This window comes from Phyllostomus discolor, chromosome 12, assembly GCF_004126475.2.
Source record: "Phyllostomus discolor isolate MPI-MPIP mPhyDis1 chromosome 12, mPhyDis1.pri.v3, whole genome shotgun sequence".
Taxonomy (NCBI): Eukaryota; Metazoa; Chordata; class Mammalia; order Chiroptera; family Phyllostomidae; genus Phyllostomus; species Phyllostomus discolor.
In genome coordinates, this window is record NC_040914.2 from 49,628,915 (window position 1) to 49,652,268 (window position 23,354).

Below are 23,354 nucleotides of genomic sequence, written 5' to 3' on the forward strand. Positions count from 1 at the left end.
AATTTTCCTTCCCAGGGATTTCCTGTCCCTTTTCTAGATGTTTCTATCTATCACACGTTCCCTGGCAGTTGGTTCTTAAGGCCATCAACTCTGCGGTGAAAGAAAGCCTTACATAGACAGTCCTCCGGCTGAGCGGCTCACGCATCACGGCTGCCGAACGGGGTCGACCCAAAGCCAGGCTTACAGGACCAGCTCCCGCCTCTGCCTGTCTTTGGTGGAAGGAGAGCCCAGGCTTGTAGACGGGGCTTAAGGAACACCCAGGCCCAGAAAGGCCAGCACACACCCCAGGGACTGCCTGGGGGGCGGGGACAATAGCATTGGTGGGGGGTAGGTCCTTAAGAAATGTAAAGTAAGTGAACCCAAAAGTCGACCTCCTGCAAGTTCTTAGACTGCAGTTAAAATTTAACAATTTTTTTTTATGTAAATCATCTGGTATGCTCAATTGCATGGGGTGGGGGGCGGGGGGGCCCCCACAAGGAGGGAACAATGGGCTGGGATTAGATAATTTACTTAGTGCGAAAATTCCAGGAAGTGCGTGTTGATCTGGGCCTGGATCTTGTTACTTTTTAGTTCAAATCTAAATCTTTATCTTCCTCGTGCAGTTGAGAGGACTTTTTTTTTTTTTTAACGTAGTCATTTTTACAGTTGTAATTTTTACCCCCTTTCATCAAATAGAGCCTGTTAGATTAGTAGCTCTTAGCACAGAGATGAAAATATTGGTGGAGCCCATTGGGCCCCTGGGTTGTTTATCCTAACGGAGCAGGCTTTGATCTGAACAGATTTCCTGGGGTCTGGAGGAGATGACCTAATTCCTGTCTTATCCGTCTCCACTTTCTGTGAATCTCAGATTGCGCTTTGCTGTGGAGCCCTTTGAAATTCCCTTTACATTTTTTCCCACTTTGTTACCCCCTCCGACGGCGGTTTCATTTGGGGCAGAGCGTGTAACTCCTAGTAAAGACTCCGATGCTTTATTTTTCTAACAGAACTGCAAAGCTGTAACAGAGTGGCAGCTTTTTTCCTTTTTTTTTAAGTTCTCCTGTTCTTGACATTTCACGACACGCCAACAACAATAAGCAAATAATCTCCTGCTCAAAATTTATGTGGACTGCACATCATTTAGGGTTTTCTGTAGGGACACACTGTTTTTTTCCCCCCAACTTAAAAGTTTGTCCCCTGGCCCCCATCAAAGTCAGGTGACTGAAGCCCCCGCCCCGTGTGGATTGAGATGTGAACACTCAAAGTTCGGGGAGCCTCAGGAATCTCCCACCGGCCTGCATCTGTGGGAACCTGTAACTCCCCACCGCTCCCCCCACAACCCTCCCCAGCCACTGGCAAGAGGGGTCTTGGGCCACTTGAGTCTGTCATTGGTCTCTTCCCCTTTTTCCTCCCTGGGTCCTCGTCATTCACCAAACTCCTCTTCTGAGGATCTTTTCTAGAAGGAAGGAAGCCCCTCTGGGTCTGCGTAGGGGTGGGGAGTGAGGAGCAGTGGGGAGGGAGGGGCTGGAGAGAAAAACCACCAAGAATGCAGGGAAGGAAAGACACAGGAAGAGAAGGGACAAGACGAGGGGGACCGACAGCGACCCAGTGAGACAGAGAAAAAGAAAAGCAGTTACGAAAAAAAAAAACCCCAGAATTTAAAAAAACCAAAACCAAAACAAAAATGGACACATGGCTCACATTTGTAAATTCTCTGTGATGGGCACAAGGGGGGGCGGTTCCATGATTTGTTGCACTTTTCTGTGTCTTTATAATTCATATTTTTAAAGGAGAAACTGGGGGACAGGTCACCAAGATGAATATTTTTAGCTCAAACATTTTTGTGAACCTCGCTGTCCTTCCAGGCCGGCACAGCCCAGAATGCTCGGCTCCTGGGGATTCCAGCGCTCCTTGGAAGCACCTGAACTTTCGGAAGGGGAAAAGACAGACAGGCAAGCGAGGAGAGGCTGGGCGGGAGGCAGTGAGGGGGTGGGGGAGGTGCGTTACGTCGTCTGCCTTAAAATAAGCTGTGTTGCTTTATAAATATAACCGTTTCTCTCCTTCAGAGGAGCTGGGCCGAAAGGCTGACTGTACTTGTCACACGACAGGAGGAGGCAGGGTGGAGGGTGATTTCTGGCTTTGGAAATGCGCAGGTGACAGCCAACGGATGAGAAAGGTCCCCCGGTTGCTGGCTAGGCAGGGACAAAAGACGCGAGGGCGCAGAGGGGCAGGCGGAGACCCTGACGCTCCGACCTTCCGAAAGGCTGCGGGTGCCTCGAAAGTCTAATTGCCCCCCTTCGCTTCGCTCAGGTTCAGAAAACCCGAGAAGGGAGAGAGGTTGGTGGTTAGCGGAAAAAGAAACTCGCCTGGCCCCCGCCCGGGACCGCCCGCCTGGCGGAAATGGACGCGCAGCCCGCGGGGGCGCAGGGCCGCGACACTGCGCCCGCTGGCGTGCGCGGGAGCCCGGGAGGTGGGGAGCGCGCAGCGGCGACAGAGGGGCGGGAGAGCGGGGTACAGCTGCTGACCGTGCCCTCGGGGTTCGACCGACCGGGCTTTTGGAAAGGCGGAGGAGGGGCAGGGCATGGGCTGTGAGCCTGCTTCCCTCGGTGGCCGGTGGCCCTCCGACCCCCCCCCCCCCCCCCGCCCCCAGCAGGTCTCCCGTCTCTGTTCTGGGCGCAGGGTATACTTCTGAGAGAAGCGCCCCTACCCTTACCACGTGGGCGTGGGCACTGGGTCCACATTGCGCCCAGGCATGGGAAAGGGCTGGACACCCCCTTAGGATCGCGTCGAACAAGAGCTTCTAGCCAGAATTCCGGCCTTCTCTCCGCTCCTCCCCACTCTTGAGCAAAACGGCGGTTTGGCCCGGCCTGGAGAGGCTCAATGGAGAAACGCCGCCCCTTAAATGTCTGCGTGCAGCAACGTCCCAAAGACTCTGCAGCCACGCACGCCTCCATCCCTGCCCTCTCCTGGTTTAGGGGTGCCCACCCCACAGCCGCACCGCCTGAGGCCTGGATTCAGCGTCCGCCTTCCAGGAGGCCGGCCTCGCCCCCAGCTGAGCCGGGGCTTCGGGCGCCCCCTGGGCGCGCAGACACCGGGTCCCCAGCGCTTCTCCCTGCCGTGGGAGGTGCGGCTGCAGAACCCTCCGCTGCTGGTGGTTCGCCACCTCCGTGGCAGAAAGAAGTGCGCCTACCCCTCTAGACGGGGACCTTCACCCAGTCTCCCTTGCTCACCCGAGAGAGTGCTCAGTACCAACACATGAGCCTGTGGAACTGAAGGGAGAGAGAGAGGAAGAATCAGCCTGAATTTTGATGATGCAACATTCAAGTCGGTTCCACAGATCCTTCGTAGTGGACTTTTCCTTCCAAAAAAACCAAACCAAAACAAAACAAAAAAACCATGCACGTGTTTCAACGCCTACATGACTAATTGAATAAAGCACACGTTGTTGACCTCTCTGGGCTGCGGCCGGTTCCGAGTCAGGTTATGTGACCCCTCTGCCTCAGGGACCCTGCAGCAACGCGGCGTCCTGCAAGCAGCGGCCTGAAAAAAGGCAGCTGTGTCCAGGGGAGTGAAACCAGAACAGCTGGACTGAAGCTGGCCTGAATGGGCACCAGTGTCCCCTGATTAGGGGCACAGGCCTGTGCGGGCGAAGCCTCCAGGAACAGCTCTGCATTCTGTTTCCCTCCCTTTTTTTTTTCCTTAGGTGGGGGTTTGTGGGAAGAGTGGCCAAACAAGGAATAGTTATTGGAAAAATATCTAGATCCCTGAAATAAAAAAAAAAAATAGAAAGAAAAACCACAGGCCCGTGCAAACCCGTTTCTGTTGTGCCTTTTACAATTCCTTGCGTGGAGAGAAACATACACATTCACATATATAATTTACGGGTGTCTGGGGAGAGGTTAAAATACATTTCAGGGCCTGGCTAAATAGAAATTGCACTTTAAAAACACAGACACAGTATTTTGTTTTATCTGTTGCAAAAAAAAATGTATTTGATTACTCGAGTAAAATTACAGTATCTCTGTTGTTAGTAAGTATTAAATGTTAAAGAAATTTGACCCCCCCCCAGCTTTCCTTTCAACTTTCCAAGAAAGTGCATGTAACAGTCCAATTTTTTTTTTCTTCCATACCTAATACAAAATAAACCAACGCTATACCTGCTCTCTTGATCAAGAAGCATTTGCTCTTGGAAGGGACATATGTACATTGCGACGAACGTGGTATTTCTGACTATGTATACGAGAGCAGCTACGGTTTCCTCACTGAAGGTTTGTTCAAGATGTTGCACGTAGCAGCATTGTGAAATTCCAGCACACGGTTGCTATTGCGAATATACCTACAAGGCAAAATGTTACGTCTCAGTTTCCACTACCAAAACAACACTTGTATTTTCTCTAAAAGAGTTCTGCGTGCTTATTACTGTACAGAAACCTATGGACATTGAGGACGACTCAAGTAGAAAGCACAATACAAATAGCAGTTCGGAACGGAAATGGTTAAACCTACAAAAAAAAAAAAAAAAAAAAGCGCAGGTTGAATTTTAGAATTAAAAAAAAAAACAAAAAACAAAAAACAAAACAAAAGCAAAACAAAAACCCCAAACCTTTCAAAGAACCACACTTTTTATAGTCCTTTTCCTTAATTCTGTTTCGAAAGGTCAGACAATGTGTTTGCTGAGAAAACGTTCCAGCAAGATCAAAGTGTACGTTTATATACAGACTTTATTAGAGATCTAATATATCACGGAGGCATTGCATCAACACCAGATTCATATTAAACTGGATATAGAAAATAAGTTAATGCCGATTAAGACCGCCTAGCAGGGCAACTTGTGATTGCCATAAATGTTACAGCAAGTTTACGCACTCTAGTCCATTAGTATTTAGTCCCAAATACAGAAGACCAAAGTTAACGCTTGCATTCGGTTTGCAAAGCAAGGTTATACCACTAATAAATAAGCTTTCTTAGAACTCTAGAAGTTGAACAAGGTACAAAAAGAATGTCTTCGTGATGTGGTCGGTCAGTGATCCGGAGGGGGCACAACCAGAAGGCAGGGAGGGGGTGTGAGGCCAGGGAGGGGGAGGCCACTGAGGGCCTGGGTCCGGACAGGAACGCTGTTTCTCTGGGAAGAGTCGCTTTAACTCGTGACGATCTCCTTGCTGTCCTCCACGAAGCGGGTGAACCGGAAGCTCGTGGCGTTCTCGCTGCCTGCCATCTTCTCCAGGCCGGCCAGCGGGGCGCTGGGCTCGGAGCTCGGGAGCTTCTCCAGGTTGCCCGTCAGCCCGCTCAGGGGCGAGCTGCTCCCGCTGCCCAGGCTCCCGGGCACCGGGGGGAGGCCCCCGTTCTGGATGACGGAGATCTCGTTGGCCTTCATGGCCAGCCCGTTGGAGAGCGCCGCGGCGTACTGGTTCCAGAAACTGGACGGATCTCCGCTTCCGGACCGGGCCGCCAGGTCCTTCTGGAACAGCTCCGGGAACTTGACGGGGTTGCCTCCCAGAAACGTCATGGGGCCGTCCACGGAGAGCCGCCGGCCGCGGCGCGCAGGGGTGCTGCTCCACATGTGTGTGCCCATGTGCACCTGAGGGGGGGGAGGGCGAGACAGACAGGGAGAGAGAGGGAGGGAGGGAGAAGCTTAATAGGTGAATCGGTTTCAGCTCAGATCCCGGCAACACTCAGCAAAGCAAGTGGCCTCGCTGTCTATTCTCATTACGGGCCAGACGGTGGAACGGGGTGGGGGGGGGGACCGGACCGTCCACTCCGAAGCCAGTAATGACCTGCTCACTGCCTGCCGCCCAGGGCCGCCTCTGCTCTCCCTGGGCCGAGACGCCTTACTTACTCCTTTTTTATTACCCGCATTTAGCTTATAATGGCCTCCCGCGAGCCAGTCAGTCGCAGATAGCTCCTTGCAAGGGTTAGAATTGTTATGTCCACTCTCATTGCCACGGTAAGTATTGTATCTGACACCCTTTACCCTATAAATGTCCTTTTCAGACGGGAAGGAGGGACCCCTCGCTGATTGCCCATCGGAGAGCCCGTGCGTGGAGAGAAAGGCCAGAAAGTAATTATTCATCTCACATTACTGGCGGCAATCTCGAGAGGAACGCTCTGTCAACAGAAAAATGTACACAGTCAGAGTGCTCAACTGTTGCTCTAGAACTTAAGCATATTTGCTTTATTTCCAACACATATCAGTGGGACGTGTTGTCTAATCAATTATCATAAGGCCCATTAGCCGAGGAGTGACGTGATTGTTTTCGGAGAAACGGGCCGCGCGGGCCTGCATGGTGATGGAGAGGAGATGCACGGGCCGGGGAGAACTGTAATTATTAAGTGATCCGGGCAGCCCACAGGCCCCGCGGCGGCTTTAATCAATACCCCATGGCAACGCCGGGCTGTCTTCCTCGGGAGGTGACGCCATTCATTGGGTGCACTTAGTGAGGCCACGGAGACGGGCCGCTGCGTCGCTTAGGCACCAACGTATTCAACGCTCGCTGACCTGCGGCCAGCCGCGGCCCGGCCTGGTCCCTGCCGGGGTCCTGACCCACCGTGTCACCGCGGCCTGCCATGGGCAGCAGCTTCCTTGCAGGGCCCTGTCTCCCGGGGGGGCGTTTGGGCCGCTGAGCCTGGGGTCGGGGCTGAGAGGGGATGCTGGGTGGGGGGGGGGCAGGGAGAAGGCCCGGGTGGGTGGGCGGAGAGGTACCTTGAGATTGCCTTTTGTGGTGAAAGCTCTTCCACAAATAGTACAAGCGAAGGGCTTCTCTCCAGTGTGAGTTCTCTCGTGGATCTGCAGGGCACTGGACGAGGAGAAGGTTTTGCCGCACGTGTTGCAGTAATGCTGTTTGGGCGTTCTCCTGGGCAGGGCCGGCAGCAGAACCGGGGACGTGGCGGGGGATGACAGCGGCCCCGGGGGCACGTGACCGGCGGCGGGGGCGTCCTTGCTGTCCTGAGGGGTCACGTGCACGAAGCCGTTGACCTCCGTTTTGATGAGAGATGACAGGGAGTTGGCGGGGATCACCGCCGAGTTCTGACTGGGGCCGAGGTTGGAACTGGGCTCGAAGAGCTGGGACGGGAGGTCTCTCATCTGATGTGTCAACATGTGCTGCTTCAAGTTACCCTTGGTGGAAAAGCCGCGGTTGCAGACTGTGCAAATAAACGGTCTCTCTTTGGTATGACTTCTGTAGTGGATGTCCAAGGCACTCTGACAAGCAAAGGTTTTGCCGCAAATGTCACAAGCAGTGTTTTTAAATTTACCCCGGTCCCTGAAAGGGAAGAGGATCCCCAGAGCGTCTTCTTTGATGATTTTCTCTGGGTGGCTAGATGTCAAATCCAGGGCCCCACCGTTCACCGGGGTGGGGGACAGACCGTTGGCGAACTCGCCGGGGACCGCTCTCGGCGGCTTCTCCTCCACACCGGGCGACTTGTGGAATTCCTGGGTGCTGTTGGAAGGGGACAGAGCCTGCATGGACGAGGTGGACTCGGACATGGCCGGGCTGCCGGCGCTCTGGCTCTCCACGTCGCCACCCACGGAGGACGAGTCGTTGGTCAGGACGTCCCCTTCCACGGACCCGTTCTCCACCGACTTCAGGCTGGCCTGCAGCTGCTCCGCCAGGCCGGCGTTGATCATCTTCATCTGGTTCTCCAAGGCGGCGATGCTGGACATCTCCAGGGGCAGCGGCGAGGAAGACAGACTGTCCTGGGACGCGTCCGCCGACCTGGGCGTGTCGGGGATGCTGCCCTCGGGACAGTCCTCCATGTTTTCGTCGGAGAAGTTGTCTAAGTCGTCGAAGTTCTTCTCGTCGAAGGAGCCCGTGTCCGACTCCATGGACTCGGGGTAGCCGTCGGGGACGGGGGTGTTGGGGATCTGGCCGCCCATGTGCATGCGGATGTGCTGCTGCAGGACCACGGCGTTGGTGAACTTCTTCTGGCAGATGGGGCAGGAGTGCTGCACCCGCAGCGGGGGCATGGCGCGGTGGACGCTGTAGTGGGTCTTCAGGTTCCCTTTCGTGGTGAAAGCCCGGCCGCAGATTTTGCACTTGAAGGGCCTCTCCCCGGTGTGCGTCCGGTAGTGCATCTTCAGGGCGCTCTGGCAGCTGAGGACCCGGTGGCAGATGATGCACTCGTTGGGGTCGGCAGCCTTCTTGTCGATGTTCTCCACCAGCTGCTGCAGCTTGGACGTCTCCGAAGCCTGGGCCGCCGAGTCCAACAGTCCCCCGAAAGGAAACTTCGCCTTGAACTGCTCGGACATGAGCGGCAACAAGGGGTTGGTGAACGCGGCGGCGCTGGTGGGGCCGCCGTCGGCCGCCGGGGAGCTCAGGGTGCCGCTGCCCGTCGCCGGGGCCGAGCTGGTGACCACACCGCTCTCTTCGCTTTTGCCACCAGAGGGTGGCGCGGCGGACCCTTCCGCTTCCTCTGAGAGCCCACCTGGGTTTCGTGTGGTGGGGTCTGGGGCCCCAGAGTCACTTTTGACAGAGCCCGGGGGGCTGGCGGTGCCGTGGCCGATGGGGATGGGGGCTGGCTCTTCAGTCTTGATGAAGGACGCGAGGCTCGGGAGGGTCGGGGGCAGCGGTAGGCCCACCGAGGTGGTGAGCGTGGGCAGGACCGGCTTGGTGTCCAGCCAGCTGGTGACTGGCTTCTCCGGGGGAATGGACATGCCGTAGGGGATGCCGGTACTGGTGGGGATGTTGTCCAGATGCTCAGGCACGGGGTAAGGGTTCATCTGGATGTGAGGGTACTTTTCTTTGTGGCGCTGAAAGTGGACTTTGAGGTTGCCCTTGGTGGAGAACCTGTTGCCGCAGATGTTGCACTTGAACGGCCTCTCGCCCGTGTGGGAGCGCAGGTGGATCTGCAAGGCACTGTCGCTCCCGAAGACCTTCGCGCAGAACCTGCACTTGTGTTTGAAGAACGCCTCGTCGGAAGCGCTTTTCGCTTCGAAGGCGGTGACATTTGGTGGCTTGCTTTTTCTTTGCTGGGCCAAGGCAGACACGGGGTTCAAATCCTCTGCGGTTGTTCCGACGCTGGGCAGAGGGCTGGGGAACACGGAGTTAGCAGGGGCCGGCTGAGGTAGAAGTGGATTAGACGCAGGACTCAATAAGCTGCTTATTGCGAAAGCTGGTGAAGAGGATGCCGAGACCACCGGGCTGCTGGCGTGGGGGGCGCCGGCGCTCGAAGCCGCTTTTTCCGAGGACGGGGTGGTGACCGCCGTCGCCAAGATGTTGACGCTGGGGGGAGAGCCGCCGTGGGATGGGAGGACGGCACTGCCAGAGCTGCTCTGAGGTAGCTGGACCGGGGGTAACTGTTTCACGCCGCCAATGCTGGCAGACTGGCTGGCCAGGCTCTGTGCTAATCCAGCTGCAGCTGCCAGCTGCTGAGATAAATGGGAACTTAGTGTGGACAAGGGGTTGGCAGATGTTCGTAAAGTACCTTGAGAAGGACTCGAAGATGTTGGCAAGTCTGCGTTCTGAGAGGCCAACAGCAATATTTGGTGACGAATCTGTTCGATCAGCTGCAGCTGGTGGATCTGCTGCTGCTGCAGCGCCAAGAGCTGCTCCATGAGCGCGGGGACGGCCAGCTTGCCGCCCGAGGCCCCGCCGCACCTCGCTTCCTGGGAGAACTGGGCCACCGCCACCTTGGTGCTCTGCAGGTTCTCGATGATGACGTTGCTGTTGATCACGGAGAAGTTGCCCAGTGTCGTCAGGTCCCCGAGTTGAGGTAGAGAGGTTGTGATCGCTGAGGTACCTGTGGAGGAGCCGCCGGTGCAGCTGGGGGGGCCGCCGGCGTGGCTGCCACCCAGGCCGCCGCTGTGGCCGCCACCGCCACCCTTGCTGGCCCCCGGGGCCGCCACCTCCATGGGCTCGTCCCCGTCGAGCCCGTGGTGTTCCGGAAGCTCGCTGCCGCCGCCCTCTCCTCGGTCTGCTTTGTTCGCCGCCGCTGTGTCCCGCGTCTGGTCGCCGGGGTTCTCGGGAGGGGGGCTAGGGGAGAAGGTCTCGCGTGGGGAGGCCGGGCTCTCATCGACGATGAGAACTAGTTGGTTTTTAGTACAGCTCTTCTTGTGGAGCAGAAGGTCGGACAGCTCGAAGAACTCGGCGCAGCACCGGCCACAGACATGGGCGTCCTTGCTCTTGGAGCCGCGGCTCGGTTGTCCCTTGTCCGTGTGTCCTGCAAGCATCAAATGGTGCAGGGTTAGGGAGGGCGCCGGGACGCACTGTCACCGTGGCTTTAGAACACAAGACCGGGGTGGGGTGGGGTAAGGGGGTGATCAATTGCTTTCCACCTGCGAAACTCAAAACACTGTCACCCCAGAAAACCAGTCAATAGTACCTCGGAGTGTTCATAATTACAGCTTAAGGACATTGGAGGAACCCCTGTCCACCTGGTATCTCAGAGTCGTGGCCTTGAGACAATCCATCAAAATATAAAACGCTATGAACGGAAGACATGAGTGCATAATGACATTCCATAGCCAACCATTGATTTCCAATACTTCGCGCACCTTATTGTCCGCTCATCCACAGAGGGTCCGGCAACCACTCGCAGGACTTATTAGGCCCCCGAGTTTCTGTCAACCTTATTCCTTTTCAACCGATGCACAGATACCTGTGACAGCCTGGGCTGTCACTGAACTAATTTGTAGTCATTCAGGTTCCAGTCAGTTGTTGACAAGGTGGGGGGGGGGGATGCGTGTCACCCGGCGGAAGACTGACAACCCGGAGACCACCTCCAGCCCCTACCTAGAACCCAAGCTAAGTCAGAGCCGTGACACACACATACACACACACACACACACACGAGTCACACCAGTAACAAGTCCTCCGCGCGGTTTCGCAAGACCCAGTTGGATACAAAAGAGAGAGCAACACATACACCCACCCACCCACCGAAGAGAAATGCAACAATCATAACCCCTCGCGAAGTCTGCCTGGTGTCTATATATCACCCTGCGGCATGTTTATTTTTAAAATTAAAGAATGCAACCCTGGCTACCACTCCACTAATCAAGGAATATATATCACCAAGGCTCCAAATGGCAACATTATGCCTCTAAATATTTCATCAAAAGTGCTCTTTCTATCTGTAAAAGCTGGCGCAAGATTTACATTCCTGATGAAACACCAACTTAAAAGAAAGATGTGCAGGGGAGAGGAAGCGGAGAAATAATTCTCGGTTTAGAGTTTGGGAAATGAGCTGCCTTCCTCCTCGTCTTTAAAAACAGTTTGCTCTTAACTGTTACCGATGGTGTAACAGATTGTCCTGAACTTTTCATTATAAAAAAATCCTTTCACTTCATGTTTGTTTCCACTGGTTGCTCAGATTTCTTCCCCCTAAGATCCATTTGTAAATTCAACAGAAAAATCTCCAGCTCCAAGCTCACATCCTATTCAAAGGCGGGCTGGCGTCCCATTGTCTCCCAGCATGGGGAACACCAACTCCTGTTGTACCGATGGTGTGTGGCCATCTCTGAAGGCTGCGGAAGAAAAAAAACTGTTTAATTCAAGGATTACCGCCCTGCATGCTTTTCTGCAGGACTGAGTCAGATAATAGTTAGTTTCCATGACTTCCAAATTGCATCTCCCAGAAAACTTGCAGGGGGAGAGGGAGGAAAAAAAAAACCCACCGAATTGTAAATCTGAATAAATGCAAAATCAAAATGCTGCTTTTTTTTTTTTCCGGAAAACTTAAAGAGTCAACTCCAGAGAGCCAGACATTTGCCTTTTTGCAGGGCACATCCCCAAGCAACAACAACGAGAAGGCTTGAGTCGTTTTTGTATTCCAGAAAATATAATTAATACCCAGAGACGAACTTCTGAAAATTCCTCGAGTCTGTTTGCCTTGAGTGGTGCCGAAGCTGATGAGAAACGCTGGTCAAGTGAATGCACACTTTCTTCCCTGGGAATGTTATTTGAGTAGCTAAGTTATACTTAACAAGCTAGCTTTCCTAATACCCACCTTTTAATCTCCAGGAGGGTAGGGTGCAAAATGCATTCACAATACCGAACGAATCTTAGTGGTAGCAGAAAATACCAATAATGATTCTGTTCTAATTTAATGTTTAATCATCCTAATTGGCCCCGGAATCCTGTGCACAGTGGAGGTGCTGTGTGAAGCTGTCTTTCTCTCTCTCTCCTCTCTCCCTGCCTTAAAATAATGTAAACAAAATATTAAACAAAAATTCGCTAAAGTTATGTTGCTTAACTTGGGACAAAAATAATGTGACAAAAATTCTGTTTAAAGCTTCGTATTTTGACAACCGATCTTAAATGATGCATCCATTTCAGATGCTTATTTTAAACGAGGAAATGCAATTCCTAATATATTCAACAGAAATGTTATTTCTTTCTCTTTGCACATTTCCATATGTAATGGTTATGTTTCCATCTACTTTTACAGCCAATTATGAAGGAACAAAAGCTATTCTGTTTGTTCACACATTTTCAACAAAATGCATTAAAACTATTATGTCAGCATGTTCTATTAAGCTCTGCATTCAGTGGAAAATACTTTTCAACCAGCTCACATTTATCAAAACATAAAGCCACTTTAAAACACAGTTTTGCTTGGTCAGCTGGGCTTAGACAAATAATGACAGATTCAGAACTAAATAACTAGCCAGGGAAATCAGAAAACTGACTTCATCAATTGTACACATTACAATGTAGTCGCTTCAAATATTTAGCACATCTGTGCTCACGATTAAAGGGCATTTTAATTCTTTGTAACTTGCAAACATCTGATATTCTCATAATATGGAGAGAAAATAAAAAGGTTACTCCCAGGACTTAGCCGATTATTACTTTCCTGTGCTCGAGGTCTGCATTTGTGCTGCCCCGAGATCCACTTGAGAATTTCCCAGTCTTTCAACCTGAACATTTTTATATTTAAGGTGGTGCTAACTGGATGGAAAATATAGGTGCCTAAAATAAGTGCCTGCTTGCTTCTAAGGAATACGCTGTGTCCAAGAGCTGCCGGGATTTTAGCTTACATTTTCGCAACATTTTAATAAGCTGACATTTGATCTCGCTGTAGAGTCAACTAATTTAATTTCCTGATGTTTATGAACACTGAAAAAAAAATTTCCTGGTATCTATTTTGATTTATTTCAAAAGCAGGTGTTGCTACACTGTACCAGTTCTTAACTTTAAATCTATCTGCATGCTGAACAGAATTCCAATGGAACAGCTTTTTAAAATAAGACAAAACATGAGGACTAGTTCGAATCCTTTCACTACGAAAGGGAACATTTTAAGTCTCAACAAGATGCACGCACGCAGACAAACTAACGCATTCTAATTCATTTTCCCAAGTGTCTGTTACCTTGTATGTTGCTGAATAATATGCACAGGATTGCAACTGGTGACCCCATGCTAGGAAATATGGTTAGTAGCCTTGTTCCCTGCCCTATGGAGAAAATAACACGCCAGTTCCTTTTGTATGGATTTTACATGCAAATTAAAAGTAATTCTGTAATCCTGGTCAGATAAGAAGATTTAAGAAGTAGAGGTTTTTTTTAAGTATGCACGCACAAAAAGATATTTGAAATTTTCTAGGTTCTTTTTTTTTTTTTTTTTTTTTGAGAGGGGGATGATCTTCCAGCTCCATCCAATTTACACGAAAATCCCCAATGTTTTAGCTCCTGTTGTACTATTTAGGGACTTGACGCCCAATTCAAATGTGTCAGCTTTTCATCATCTCAACCCAACGCTGGAGAATGGAAGGCAGAAAACTGAAGTGTTTCAGGATATCTGTGTCCTGAGAAAACAAAAATAAAACTCTGCCCCACACAGAAAGGTTTAGCCAGCAGGGGGAAAAAGGCAGACCCAAATCAAACAACACTCTCCTGCCACATTTGGGCTTTTTTTTTTTTTGAGCCCCTCCGAAAGAGCCTTCCCTTTACTTCCCCTTACGCTAACTTCACATTCCCATTTTTAATAGAACCTCTCCTGAGCCTATAATTTTAACAGGCTCTTCCTTCCCATGGGCCAATGCAGAAATAGGCTCTCACACACATTTTTGATGGATTGGTCTTTTATTTTTTTTTCTTTCCTTTCCCCTTTTCTTTCTTTTTTTCCTTTTTTTTTCTTTTTTTTGCACAGACCTGGGAAAAGCCTGAACGTGAATGTCCAGCTGAAAATTCCCAAGAAATTTTCAACACTGCAACACATGCTGTGCCTATTTTCGGTCACGTCTTAAGTTTCCTCTCTGGGACATGCAACCAAATGACAAATTTCCTGGCACCTTGCAAGTTTCCTCGGTGTTCCGACCCAGAGCAGTGCCTTCTCCCGGGGAAGAACATAAGTGAAATCTTTGACCAAAAAAAAAAAAAAATGACACGACCCTCCCTTTGCAAACAGGGACTCAAGCCCACCTCACGCACACGGGGAGTGAAAAGGGGGAAAATGTCTTCTCCCGGGCTGAATCGAGCTGAACGCTAGATGGGGTTCCAGCTGCAAGGGTTTGCTCAAAAACTTCTTTGTGGCTTTCCTATTCCATTGACGCGTAAAAGAGAGACTCCTTAAGGCAAGATCTAAACTTTGACTACATAAACATTGGCAAAGGCACAAGAAACTAAATCCCTGTTGTTTGAGGGTAAAACGGAGCTATGGGAACTACTTGTCAATCTTCCCCTTTGGGGGTCTGGCATCTGAGGGTGACCGGGGAGTGGGGTTAGGAAAAGAAGCCAAGCTGATAAGGTGAAACTAAAATAAACGACGAACTTCCTGCTAAGTGACTAGCAAGGCTCAATTTGGGGGTCACTGGGAAGATACTGAAGGACATATTATGATCTGGACCTTGTCACCTTTGCATGGGAGGAGGCTGGCAGAGGTTAAAACAGCCCCGACACGTCTTAGGTTTTTCTGAAGCCTGGCCCACAAACTTTTTTTTTTTCCTTTTGTGGGGGAGGGGTGGCGGTTCTTAGGATAATTTACCATCTCCTTGGCTAACCGGCTACATCACTTCGGCTGGGGTAATCTAAGAATATTTTGGAAGACACGGCTAGCTGCACGAGGGCACGTCTTGGAAAAACCGAGTTAAGACTGCAGGAGGAATTTGGTTCTGGCTGTGACATAGAGCTGGGCTTCTAACAACTTCAAAAAAAAAAATACAACAAAACAAAACAAACTTAGGGAGCGACTTGCCTACCAATTCCTTGCCCAGTTTCCCAGGGAGATTTCCACATTAAAAACCACCACCACCACCACCACCACCAAGCCCAGCCTGGAGGCTTCCGCCTTCCAAAGGACTGTTGGTAGAGGTCACTCACTACCTGCAAACAGAGAAAGGAACGGAACCAAGTCCCCCAAGAATGACCTATAAACTGGCATTGCACCTCTGAATGTTAGGAGGAACTAGATGGACACGGAACCCCCAAACAGGTAGAATCCCCCAGAGTCCCTCACATCCTCCACACCCTTCGCTTGGGTGTTTGTTTTTCACCTTTTAGGGAATCTCTGCAGCCAGCCCACCAGAAGCAAATCCCCCCAAACAACCTGCATTTTCTCACCCAGAATCTTCCATTCCGCCAGAAACTTAAAAACAAGCCTCATTCAACAGAAATTCTTTGCAACTGCCCTATCTCACAGGTGTCGGTTTTGTTTTTTTTTTTTTTTCCAGAAAAGACCAGTTCTTTGGCGTTCTCTCTAACCGTTTGGGCCCAGAAATCCATGGGAAGCCAGGAAGCTGCTCCCAGTGAGGAAATTACTTTGGGAAATAATAGAATTTCCTTATTAATATAAATAAGAGGAATTTTGGTGATACTTTATATGACAGCCAATGTTTTATCTGCGGCTCATGAAGGTTTTCTCTCTCTCCCAATATTATCTTTCCCTTGGAAAAAAAAAACAACAGCACCAGAAAGCACCAAAATATTTTTCTTAATAAATGAATGGAGATTGAATGGGCCATCCATGTACTTACAGGAATCTTAAAACCACCACCCAGGGCAGAAAAACCCAACACACACACACATACACACACACACACACACACCCAAATTTCTAGTAAATAACCCACGTGCAAAATCATTAGATCACAATAGTCCCTGTCCTCACAGTTCTTTATCCCAGCCAACACTTTTTCCAGGGCAGCCGTCCCCCCACAAGTAATTCAAGACTTGTTGAATATCGCTGAAGAGACCAGTCATATTGGTCATACTCTTGGTTGCATGAGAAACAGGAAAACTCCCAGGTTCACTTGAGTCTGTTTCAGCTGCCCCTCTAACGTGAAATGGAAATGGGAACACGGTTAAGATGGATCGAAGAATCCTGCTTTCTTGAACTTGTTCCAATGAAGTTATCGGTGGGGCTGTCCAGCAAAGCTCCGTGTTTCTTTGTATGCACGCACACACACACACACACTCGAACACACGCAAACACACCCAGGCACAGCCCCACAGCCTGGGGAGCCGCTCGGCTCCTGGAAGGGGGGGCCCACGAACTTTTGCAGCCCCCACTCTGGGCCGCTGAAGTCACACAACGTGAAGGACGAGCCTGCGAGCAGGGCGCCGGCCGGATCTACCCGAGGAGTCTGCACAGCGCGCGCGCCGCGGTAGAAGGCCATTTCAAGACATGAGAAACAGCCACCACACTGTTCCAGGGAGGGGTTGTCTTCCAAAAAACGTAACCACCTTTTTTTTTTATATACGTAAAAAAAAAATAAAGCCCCTAAACAGGGGGGAAAACACCAACGACACCACAACAAAACCCCAACAAGCCTTGGAAGCGTTTGTGACGCGTGGGGAGAAACCACGGAGACGGCTAAGCCCTCCCCAGAGCCGGCGGTGACTTTCTCAAGGCAACTGGGAGACGTGTCACGAACTCCCGGCTCCACGGGTCTGCCAGCTGCCCCCGGATGAAAGGAGCTGAAGTGTGTAAGGCCCTCCTGGAAGGCAGACCTGGAGCAGGATTAGTTGTGTACTAATATTATTACAACACACTAAATCCTGTAACCCTGTTACAAAATCTACCCTCTGGGCAGCTTCTCCCAAACTTATTGTTCAACCATGTGAAAAACGGTCATAACCTAAAGCCATTACTACCGAAGGGAAAGGGGGTGGGGTGGGGTGGGGAGAGGTGAGAAAGGGCCTGGCAGGGGAGGGTTCCAAGCCCCTCACTTGACTGCTCCTTAGGACAATGAATCAGCTTTTGGGGGTAAAAAGAAAGAAAGTAAAAGAAAAGAGAGAGAGAGAGAAAAGAAAGGAAACTTGTTTCAGTTACTTAATTAACTTACCTCCAAGCTCAAATAAACTTAAAAAAAAAAAGAGGTCCTAATAAATAATAATAGGAAGAGGCAGTGAACCCCTTTTATGCCACAGCTTTATGAGAAGCCTTAACTATTAAAAATTTAGGATTCTGAAGGCGATGGAAGGAAAGGCAGCGAGATCAGGCTACCATCATTTCTCCGCGAAGCCCGAGTCCTTTTTTTTTTTTTTTGGGGGGGGGGGAAATGTGTAAAACCAGTACAAATTTACAAACTTACTAAAACACTCTTTCTTCCCCTCCTGTCTGCTCCGTGTTCCCTACGTACCTACGGCTAACTTGCACGGCAGCGCGGAGGGTCTCACCTGAAACTTTGGGGAAGATGAGTTTGGGGGCGAGCACCCAGAAACCCGCGGAGAACACCCGCAAAAAATATTCGCAGCTGCTGCCGCGGGCCTGAGGTCATTTCACCTCGATTTACGTCTCGGACCCGGCGCCGCTGGGGACGGATAGGGGGGTTCGGGGCTCTTCTCCGGAGACGGAGAACTCCCAGGGACACTGGATAAGGAAGACTTGGCGCTCGAGAAAATACTGGGGTGAGGGCGACAAACAGGGTCAACAGTTCTCCAGATCGGTCTCCGTGCTCCCCAGTTTCTTACAGGGGCTCCCCGTCCCCGACACCGAGCCTGGGTGCAGGCAGCCGGAGTCCCCCGGCTTCTCCGCGCGGGTCGCTGCGCCCCAGCTCCGCCGAGAAGCAGGCCTCTGGGGAAGGGACGGGCAGCGTGGGGCCCGGGCGGCAGCGGAGTTCGGTGGCCAGAGGTGTGGATCTGCGAGCCCTGCCCAGGCCCAGCTCCCTCGTGCACGCCGCAAAACGCCGCTCGGGCGTGAGCATCCCGAGAGACACCCGGAGCCCCGGAGGCCGCCCGGGGCCGCCCCTCGCCTCGTCCACACGGCGCCCGGCGGGAGCGGAGCCCGGGCGCCGCTCCATCGCCTCCGGCGCGCGGCCTGGGAGCTCGGAGGGCCCTGAAGTGAAACATCTTCAGGGACAAGAAGGGAATCGAGGTGTCCTCCGCCCGCACCCCGAATTACCTGCCCCTTCTCTCTCTCTCTGTCTCTCTCGGCCTCGGCTCCTCGCACCAACTTTGCTCTGGACTTGCTGGTTCCCTCCGGGACCCCGCGGCTGTCGCCTGCACTGGAGGAGGCCAGTGCCTCTCTGACTCAGGGGGACTCTCCGCTGGCTGGGGAGCCCCCCGGCCCTGGAAAACCACCACCGCGACTCCCGGGAGGTCGGAGTACCACTATCTCGGGGGACGCACACCGCATCGACACATTTCTTGGGGCGGGGGTGCATGTGTTGGGAGAACAGCGGGCAAACTTGGGGAGCCCGACCCTTTCCCCGTCCGCCGGCACCATCTCAGGAGCGGCCGGCAGCGAAGAGCCCCCTTCGCCCCGCCGCGACCCCAGCGAGTCCGGCGCGGGCGCCCCGGTACAGGTCCCCATCTTCTCGCAGCTCTGAACCCCCAAAGGCGCCCCATTCGGCAGCGCGGGCCCAGGTGGAGTGGGGGGGCGCGGGGCTCTCCTCAGCCCGGAGTTCAGCGCGGAGCACGGAGTCAACTTCCGTCCCGCCGGCAGCAGGGCCGGGCGGCGGAGGCCTGGCCGGGGGCCCCGGGCGCCGCGCGGGGAGCGCGGGAGCCCCGCGCAGCCGGTGCAGAGGGCCTCTGCCGGTCCCCGCGCCCCGCCGGACACCCGAGCCCCGATCGCGGCTCGGCGGGTCCCCGGCTCCGGTCCCCGGAAAAGCCGGGACGGAGCAGCAAGGCCGGCGTGCCCTCTCTCCTCCCCCAGGAGGACCCAGCAACTCCGGAAACGTCCTGCCGGGAGAAGTGTTTGCTTTCTCCGGGGTGGCGGGAAGCCCAGCGCAGGCAAATTGAAAATTAGAAAGAAAAAAGAAACGCGCCGAGTCGCCCGGGCCAGCGGGGCCGCAGCGGCGGCGGCGGCGGGGACGATGGGCGCGGGGGCCCGCTGCGTGTGCGTGGGTCCGGGTGTACTTGAGTGTGAGTGCGTGTGTGTGCGTGTGTGTGTCCACGGCGCGGGCCGGAGCACTCACCATCTCGCCGGGGGAGCGAGGCCACTTCGGGGTCGGATTGGAAATGTTGAGGCTTCGCTTGCTTCCTCCGCGACATGCTGGCTCAAACATCAGCTGGGGCAGAATAAAAAATTACTAAAAAAAAATCTTCTCAAAATTACGGAAATCGAGCGGCGGCAGCGGCGGAGGCTCCCCCCGCCCGCCGGCCCGCCCGCCCCCTCCCCGGCTCCCCGGCCCCGGGCGCAGCGCGCATGTGTCCTGCTATAATTATGATTATCAATAATGCATTGCGATTAATCATAGAGGGGCTCTTTGAAAGGCGATTGGCACCGGGCCAGCGCTATTCAAACCCGCTCGCCTTAATCAATTAGTTCGTGATTTGCTGCAGACCCCTGTCTCTCCGCGCGCCGGCCCAATAAGCCGGCCGCGGGGCTGGCTCTGCGAGCCGCGCCGCCCGACTCTCGGTTAACCCTCTTCGCGACCGCCGGGGACTCCGCGGCCCGGCCGCCGGGGGCCGGCCTCCTCGCCTCGCCTCTGCGCCCTGGGCGCCCCTGCCCGCGCCCCCTCCCTCCCGCCCCCCCCCCCCCCCCCGCCATCCCAGGCTGGGCCGACCCAAATTAGCATGCCCTCCCCGGAATGAAACCTCCCGGGCGGGGGGTGGGGCCGGGCAGCGGGGGCTGGGGACCCGGGCTGCGGGCGCTCAGCGAACTTCCCAACTTGGGCGCTAGGCGCGCCGGCTCGCGGGGGGAGGGAGTCCCGTGGCGGGATGGGGGTGGGGGTGGGGGGGGAGGAAGTCCCGTTTCGTGAGTGTTTCTTCGTTTCTTTAAGAGCTACCAGAAAGCAGCCCACCCCCACCCCCATAAAAAAAAAATAAGCGAGTGGGGAAGAGCCAGCCCCACGCCGGTCCGCCTCCCGCCCGCGGCCCGGCCTCCCGCCCGCTCGCCGGCTGGCTGGGCGCTCCTTCGCCCCGAGTTCTCCATCCCCTGGATCCCGGGCTCGCGGGGGCGCGGAGAAGAGGACCGAGGAAAGGTTTGGGAACGTGATGGGTTTGGGGCTTGGGGGGAGGGGCTGCTCTCCCGCCACCCCGGTTCTCCTCAAAGGGCCCCCGACCCTTCAGCCTCTCGCCTGCTCCCTCTCTCCTTTTCTCTACCTTGGCCATTCCCAGGACAATTAGGGCTGAAGTTTTCGGGAGCAGCCACCCCGAGCCCGTGGGATAAGGGGCGGCCCGGCTCCGCCCAGGAACCCTCCCGACCTCCCCCCCCCGGCTGCCCCGGTTGGCTACAGGGCGCGTCACTCCGCGGGGAGGCGGCGGCGGCGGTGGCGCCGCGGAGCCCGGGGCGGGCGAAGAGCAGGGACCGGCCTGGGATCCGAGTTCAGCTCCCGCCGGGGGGAGGGGAGGGGCCGCCGCGTACCCTGTGAGCTACCACCCGCCCCTGGCCGAGGGAGGCGAGGCCCTGCTCGGCCGGGCCCTGGGCTAGACCAGTCCCCAGGACCCCCGGGCTCGTCGCCCTGGGGGAGGGGGCCGCGCCCCAGGCTGCCGGTGACTAGGTGGCCTCGCCGAGTCGGGAGTGAGTGAGGTGGGAGGGGGGTCCCTGTCCACAGCTGTCTGGCCCCGCGGAAGCTCGCCTGCACCTCGGGCGCTTGCCGAGCGCGGCACCCAAACTTTTCGCACGAGCTCCATCACCCCAGGTGGGGAGGCAGCCTTCCTTCCCGCGCCCCCGAGCCCGGAATCGGGAGCCCGGGCCCCGCACTCCCTCCGCTGGGTTCGGGCGCCCGCGAACCTGACTCAGTCCTCGGCTCAGCCCGGCTCTTCCCCCTCGCTCCTCAGGGTCTCCTCGCTCCAGGGTTCCCGAAGTCCTGCGCCCGACAAACTAAACTTCGGCTGAGTGATGGGGAGGAGGGGGGTGCAGATACACAATCCCTACCCTATCTCGCGATCGGGGAAGGAGAGGGCTCATAAGGACGCCCCAATTCGTGAGCGCCCTTCAGTCTGGGTAGCGCCACAGTCGGTTCGCGCGAAGTGGGCGCCAGCCTTGCGAGCAGAGTTTCGGGTGCGCCGGACCATTGCCGCGCTCCCCCAAAGGACTCGATTTCTCGTTTCCTCTTAGCTTCTTCGGCCTTTTTATTTTTTTTTATCAAATCTTTTGTGTGAGGATGAATGTTTCTGTTTTCCTCCTGCCGACCCCCAGGTTTTTTTCTTCTTGCTGTAACTTCTTTCTTTCTTTCCCCTCGTTCACCCCTTCGTCACCCTTTTCTCTTGTCCCTCTTATTTTTCCTCTCTTCTGCCCTCGCCCGGTGCCACACACACACACACACACACACACACCCTCTCCGCCTCGCTCTCCCTTTCTCCCCAGGTCCTGTTGGTTACAGTAGATTTTGATAAAAAGACAAACGAAGCTATCAGTGGGGCTGATGTTGAAGAATGAAGATAATAATGTTTCCATAGGTGGTGCTTCAAATGCCATTATTTCTCACTGAATATTTAAAGAGATCCCTCAGCCAAGATGGATCTGCGTGCTCCTGGGATGCGAGCCGCTCGCTCACCCCAGACCCCCGGGAAAGTGCACAGGAGCACGTGTAACTCGCGCACCCACCCCGCCTGCCCACCGGCTCCCTCCTGAGCACACCAACCGCACTCTCCCAGGTACACCGACGCGTCCCGAGGCACTTGCACACTCGTTTCCCGAGCCAGCCCGCGTGCGGAGCCTCCCGCATCGGTCTCTAACAACCTTGGCGTCTTGAAAGTCCGGGCCTCGCGCCACCGGGTGTTGCCAGGAACCCAGCGGAGCTGGCGACCCCGCAAACCCTTCTGCCCCGCGACGCGCCGCGAGCGCCGCGGGAAGCTCCCGGGAATAGCTTCACACGTGTTTGTGACTTGCTCTATGTGTGACTAAGGGGTGGTTGGGGGGAAGGCTTTCCTCCCCCCGGCACAAACAACCAAACGAACGCACGTGCAAAATCAGCTTCGCGAGGTTTGATTTCAGATGGGTGAGCAGAGGCGACTAATCGGGGGGATCGAAACTTGAATAACTTTTTTCGTTCTCTCGAGCCCTCGACGGCGCAGAGGCGGGCGTCTGGCTCCGCGCGCGGCATCCACGGCTAATTCGTTTGTTTTCTTTCGCTCTCTGGCGGGGAGAGAGGAGAGAGGAGGTGGGGGAGGGGGGATGGGAGGAGGGGGATGGTCGGAATGGCGGGGAGAGGAGAATTGGCCTTTATTGTTGATGGCAATACATCAATTACAGGCCATTGTCTCGGGCCCAAGTTCCCTGGTTCGCTGACGCGGGCCCCGCGATGCCAGGGCGCGGGCGAGGCTTCGCGTGCCGCGAGGCAAAGAAATAATTAAATTAATAAAAACGGCGAGAGCACGGGGGGCTGGTTTTTACTTCTGAGGGGGTCGAAAGACAGCGGCGAGTGAGGGGCCGCCGCCGGACCCCACGCCCGCGACTTGCTCACGCCGGAGACCCGCGCGCTCCGCAGGGGTCGCGCGGGGCCCGCTGTGGGTGGGGCGGCTGCGGGGGGGAGTCGGGGTGGCGGGGGTTCGGCCTTGCGGTTCCCGTCAAAGGGCCTGGCACTTAGGGACTGATCCTCGTTAGGCGAGGAGGGTGTGCGGGAGTGAAGCGGAGGCTGCGCCAGGGTCGTGACCTCGTGGGCCGGCAGGAACCGCACGCACCCCTGAGAGCCGCGGGAGGAGTTGTGCAAACTCACATTTGGGGGGCTTGATGCTTGAGTTTCTACTAATAGGTCCCCTCAGGTTTCTTGGAACCCCTCAGGTTTCAGGACCTAGAGCATCCTTGGGAACTTAGCGGGCAGAAACGCTGTGCCCCATGGACCTGGGCCACAACTGAGCTCCCAGCCAGCCGAGGGGTTCCCCAGCCCCCCGGATCCTGGAGAGAGGAGATGTTGAGCCCCGCCACTTCCGAAGGCCTGTTCTTCCAGCCAGATAAGAAAACACCTCATCCTGGCCCACTCTGATCCCAGCGTGTGGGGTGGAGCCTGGAATGAGGCCTGGCCTGGGCCCCGGGTCCTCTTCCTCTTTCCACCCGGGATGGTTGGGCACCCACGAACTGACGGCCGCCCCCACGCGCTCTGCCAGCGTCCCCCCG

The 23,354-nt window shown here is 54.7% G+C and overlaps 1 protein-coding gene across 4 annotated transcripts; it reads right to left on the bottom strand.

Annotated features, from left to right (window-relative positions):
- Positions 1–4,096: 4,096 nt before the first annotated feature.
- On the bottom strand, positions 4,097–21,362 carry SALL1 (spalt like transcription factor 1). Of its 4 annotated transcripts, none has more exons than XM_036013587.1 (4): positions 21,174–21,362; positions 19,270–19,362; positions 6,677–10,131; positions 4,097–5,554 (listed from the first exon to the last, which is right to left on the bottom strand). In XM_036013587.1, the coding sequence occupies exons 2-4, from the start codon at positions 19,343–19,345 to the stop codon at positions 5,114–5,116; spliced, it is 3,972 nt and encodes a 1,323-aa protein (XP_035869480.1). In that variant the 5' UTR covers positions 19,346–19,362; positions 21,174–21,362; the 3' UTR covers positions 4,097–5,113. The 4 variants fall into 4 exon arrangements, with proteins under 4 accessions (XP_035869480.1, XP_035869479.1, XP_035869478.1 ...); XM_036013586.1 differs by lacking the exon at positions 21,174–21,362 and adding an exon at positions 21,030–21,127; XM_036013585.1 differs by lacking the exon at positions 21,174–21,362 and adding an exon at positions 20,399–20,468.
- Positions 21,363–23,354: the final 1,992 nt, after the last annotated feature.

Excerpts from the sequence above, each read along its gene's own strand:
- SALL1 (XM_036013587.1), bottom strand. The coding sequence starts at position 19,345 with ATGTCGCGGAGGAAGCAAGCGAAGCCTCAACATTTCCAATCCGACCCC. Across the intron at positions 10,132-19,269 it reads CTCGCTCCCCCGGCGAGATG|GACACACGGACAAGGGACAA; the intron begins GTGAGTGCTCCG and ends TGATGCTTGCAG. Across the intron at positions 5,555-6,676 it reads CCACAAAAGGCAATCTCAAG|GTGCACATGGGCACACACAT; the intron begins GTACCTCTCCGC and ends CCCCCCCCTCAG.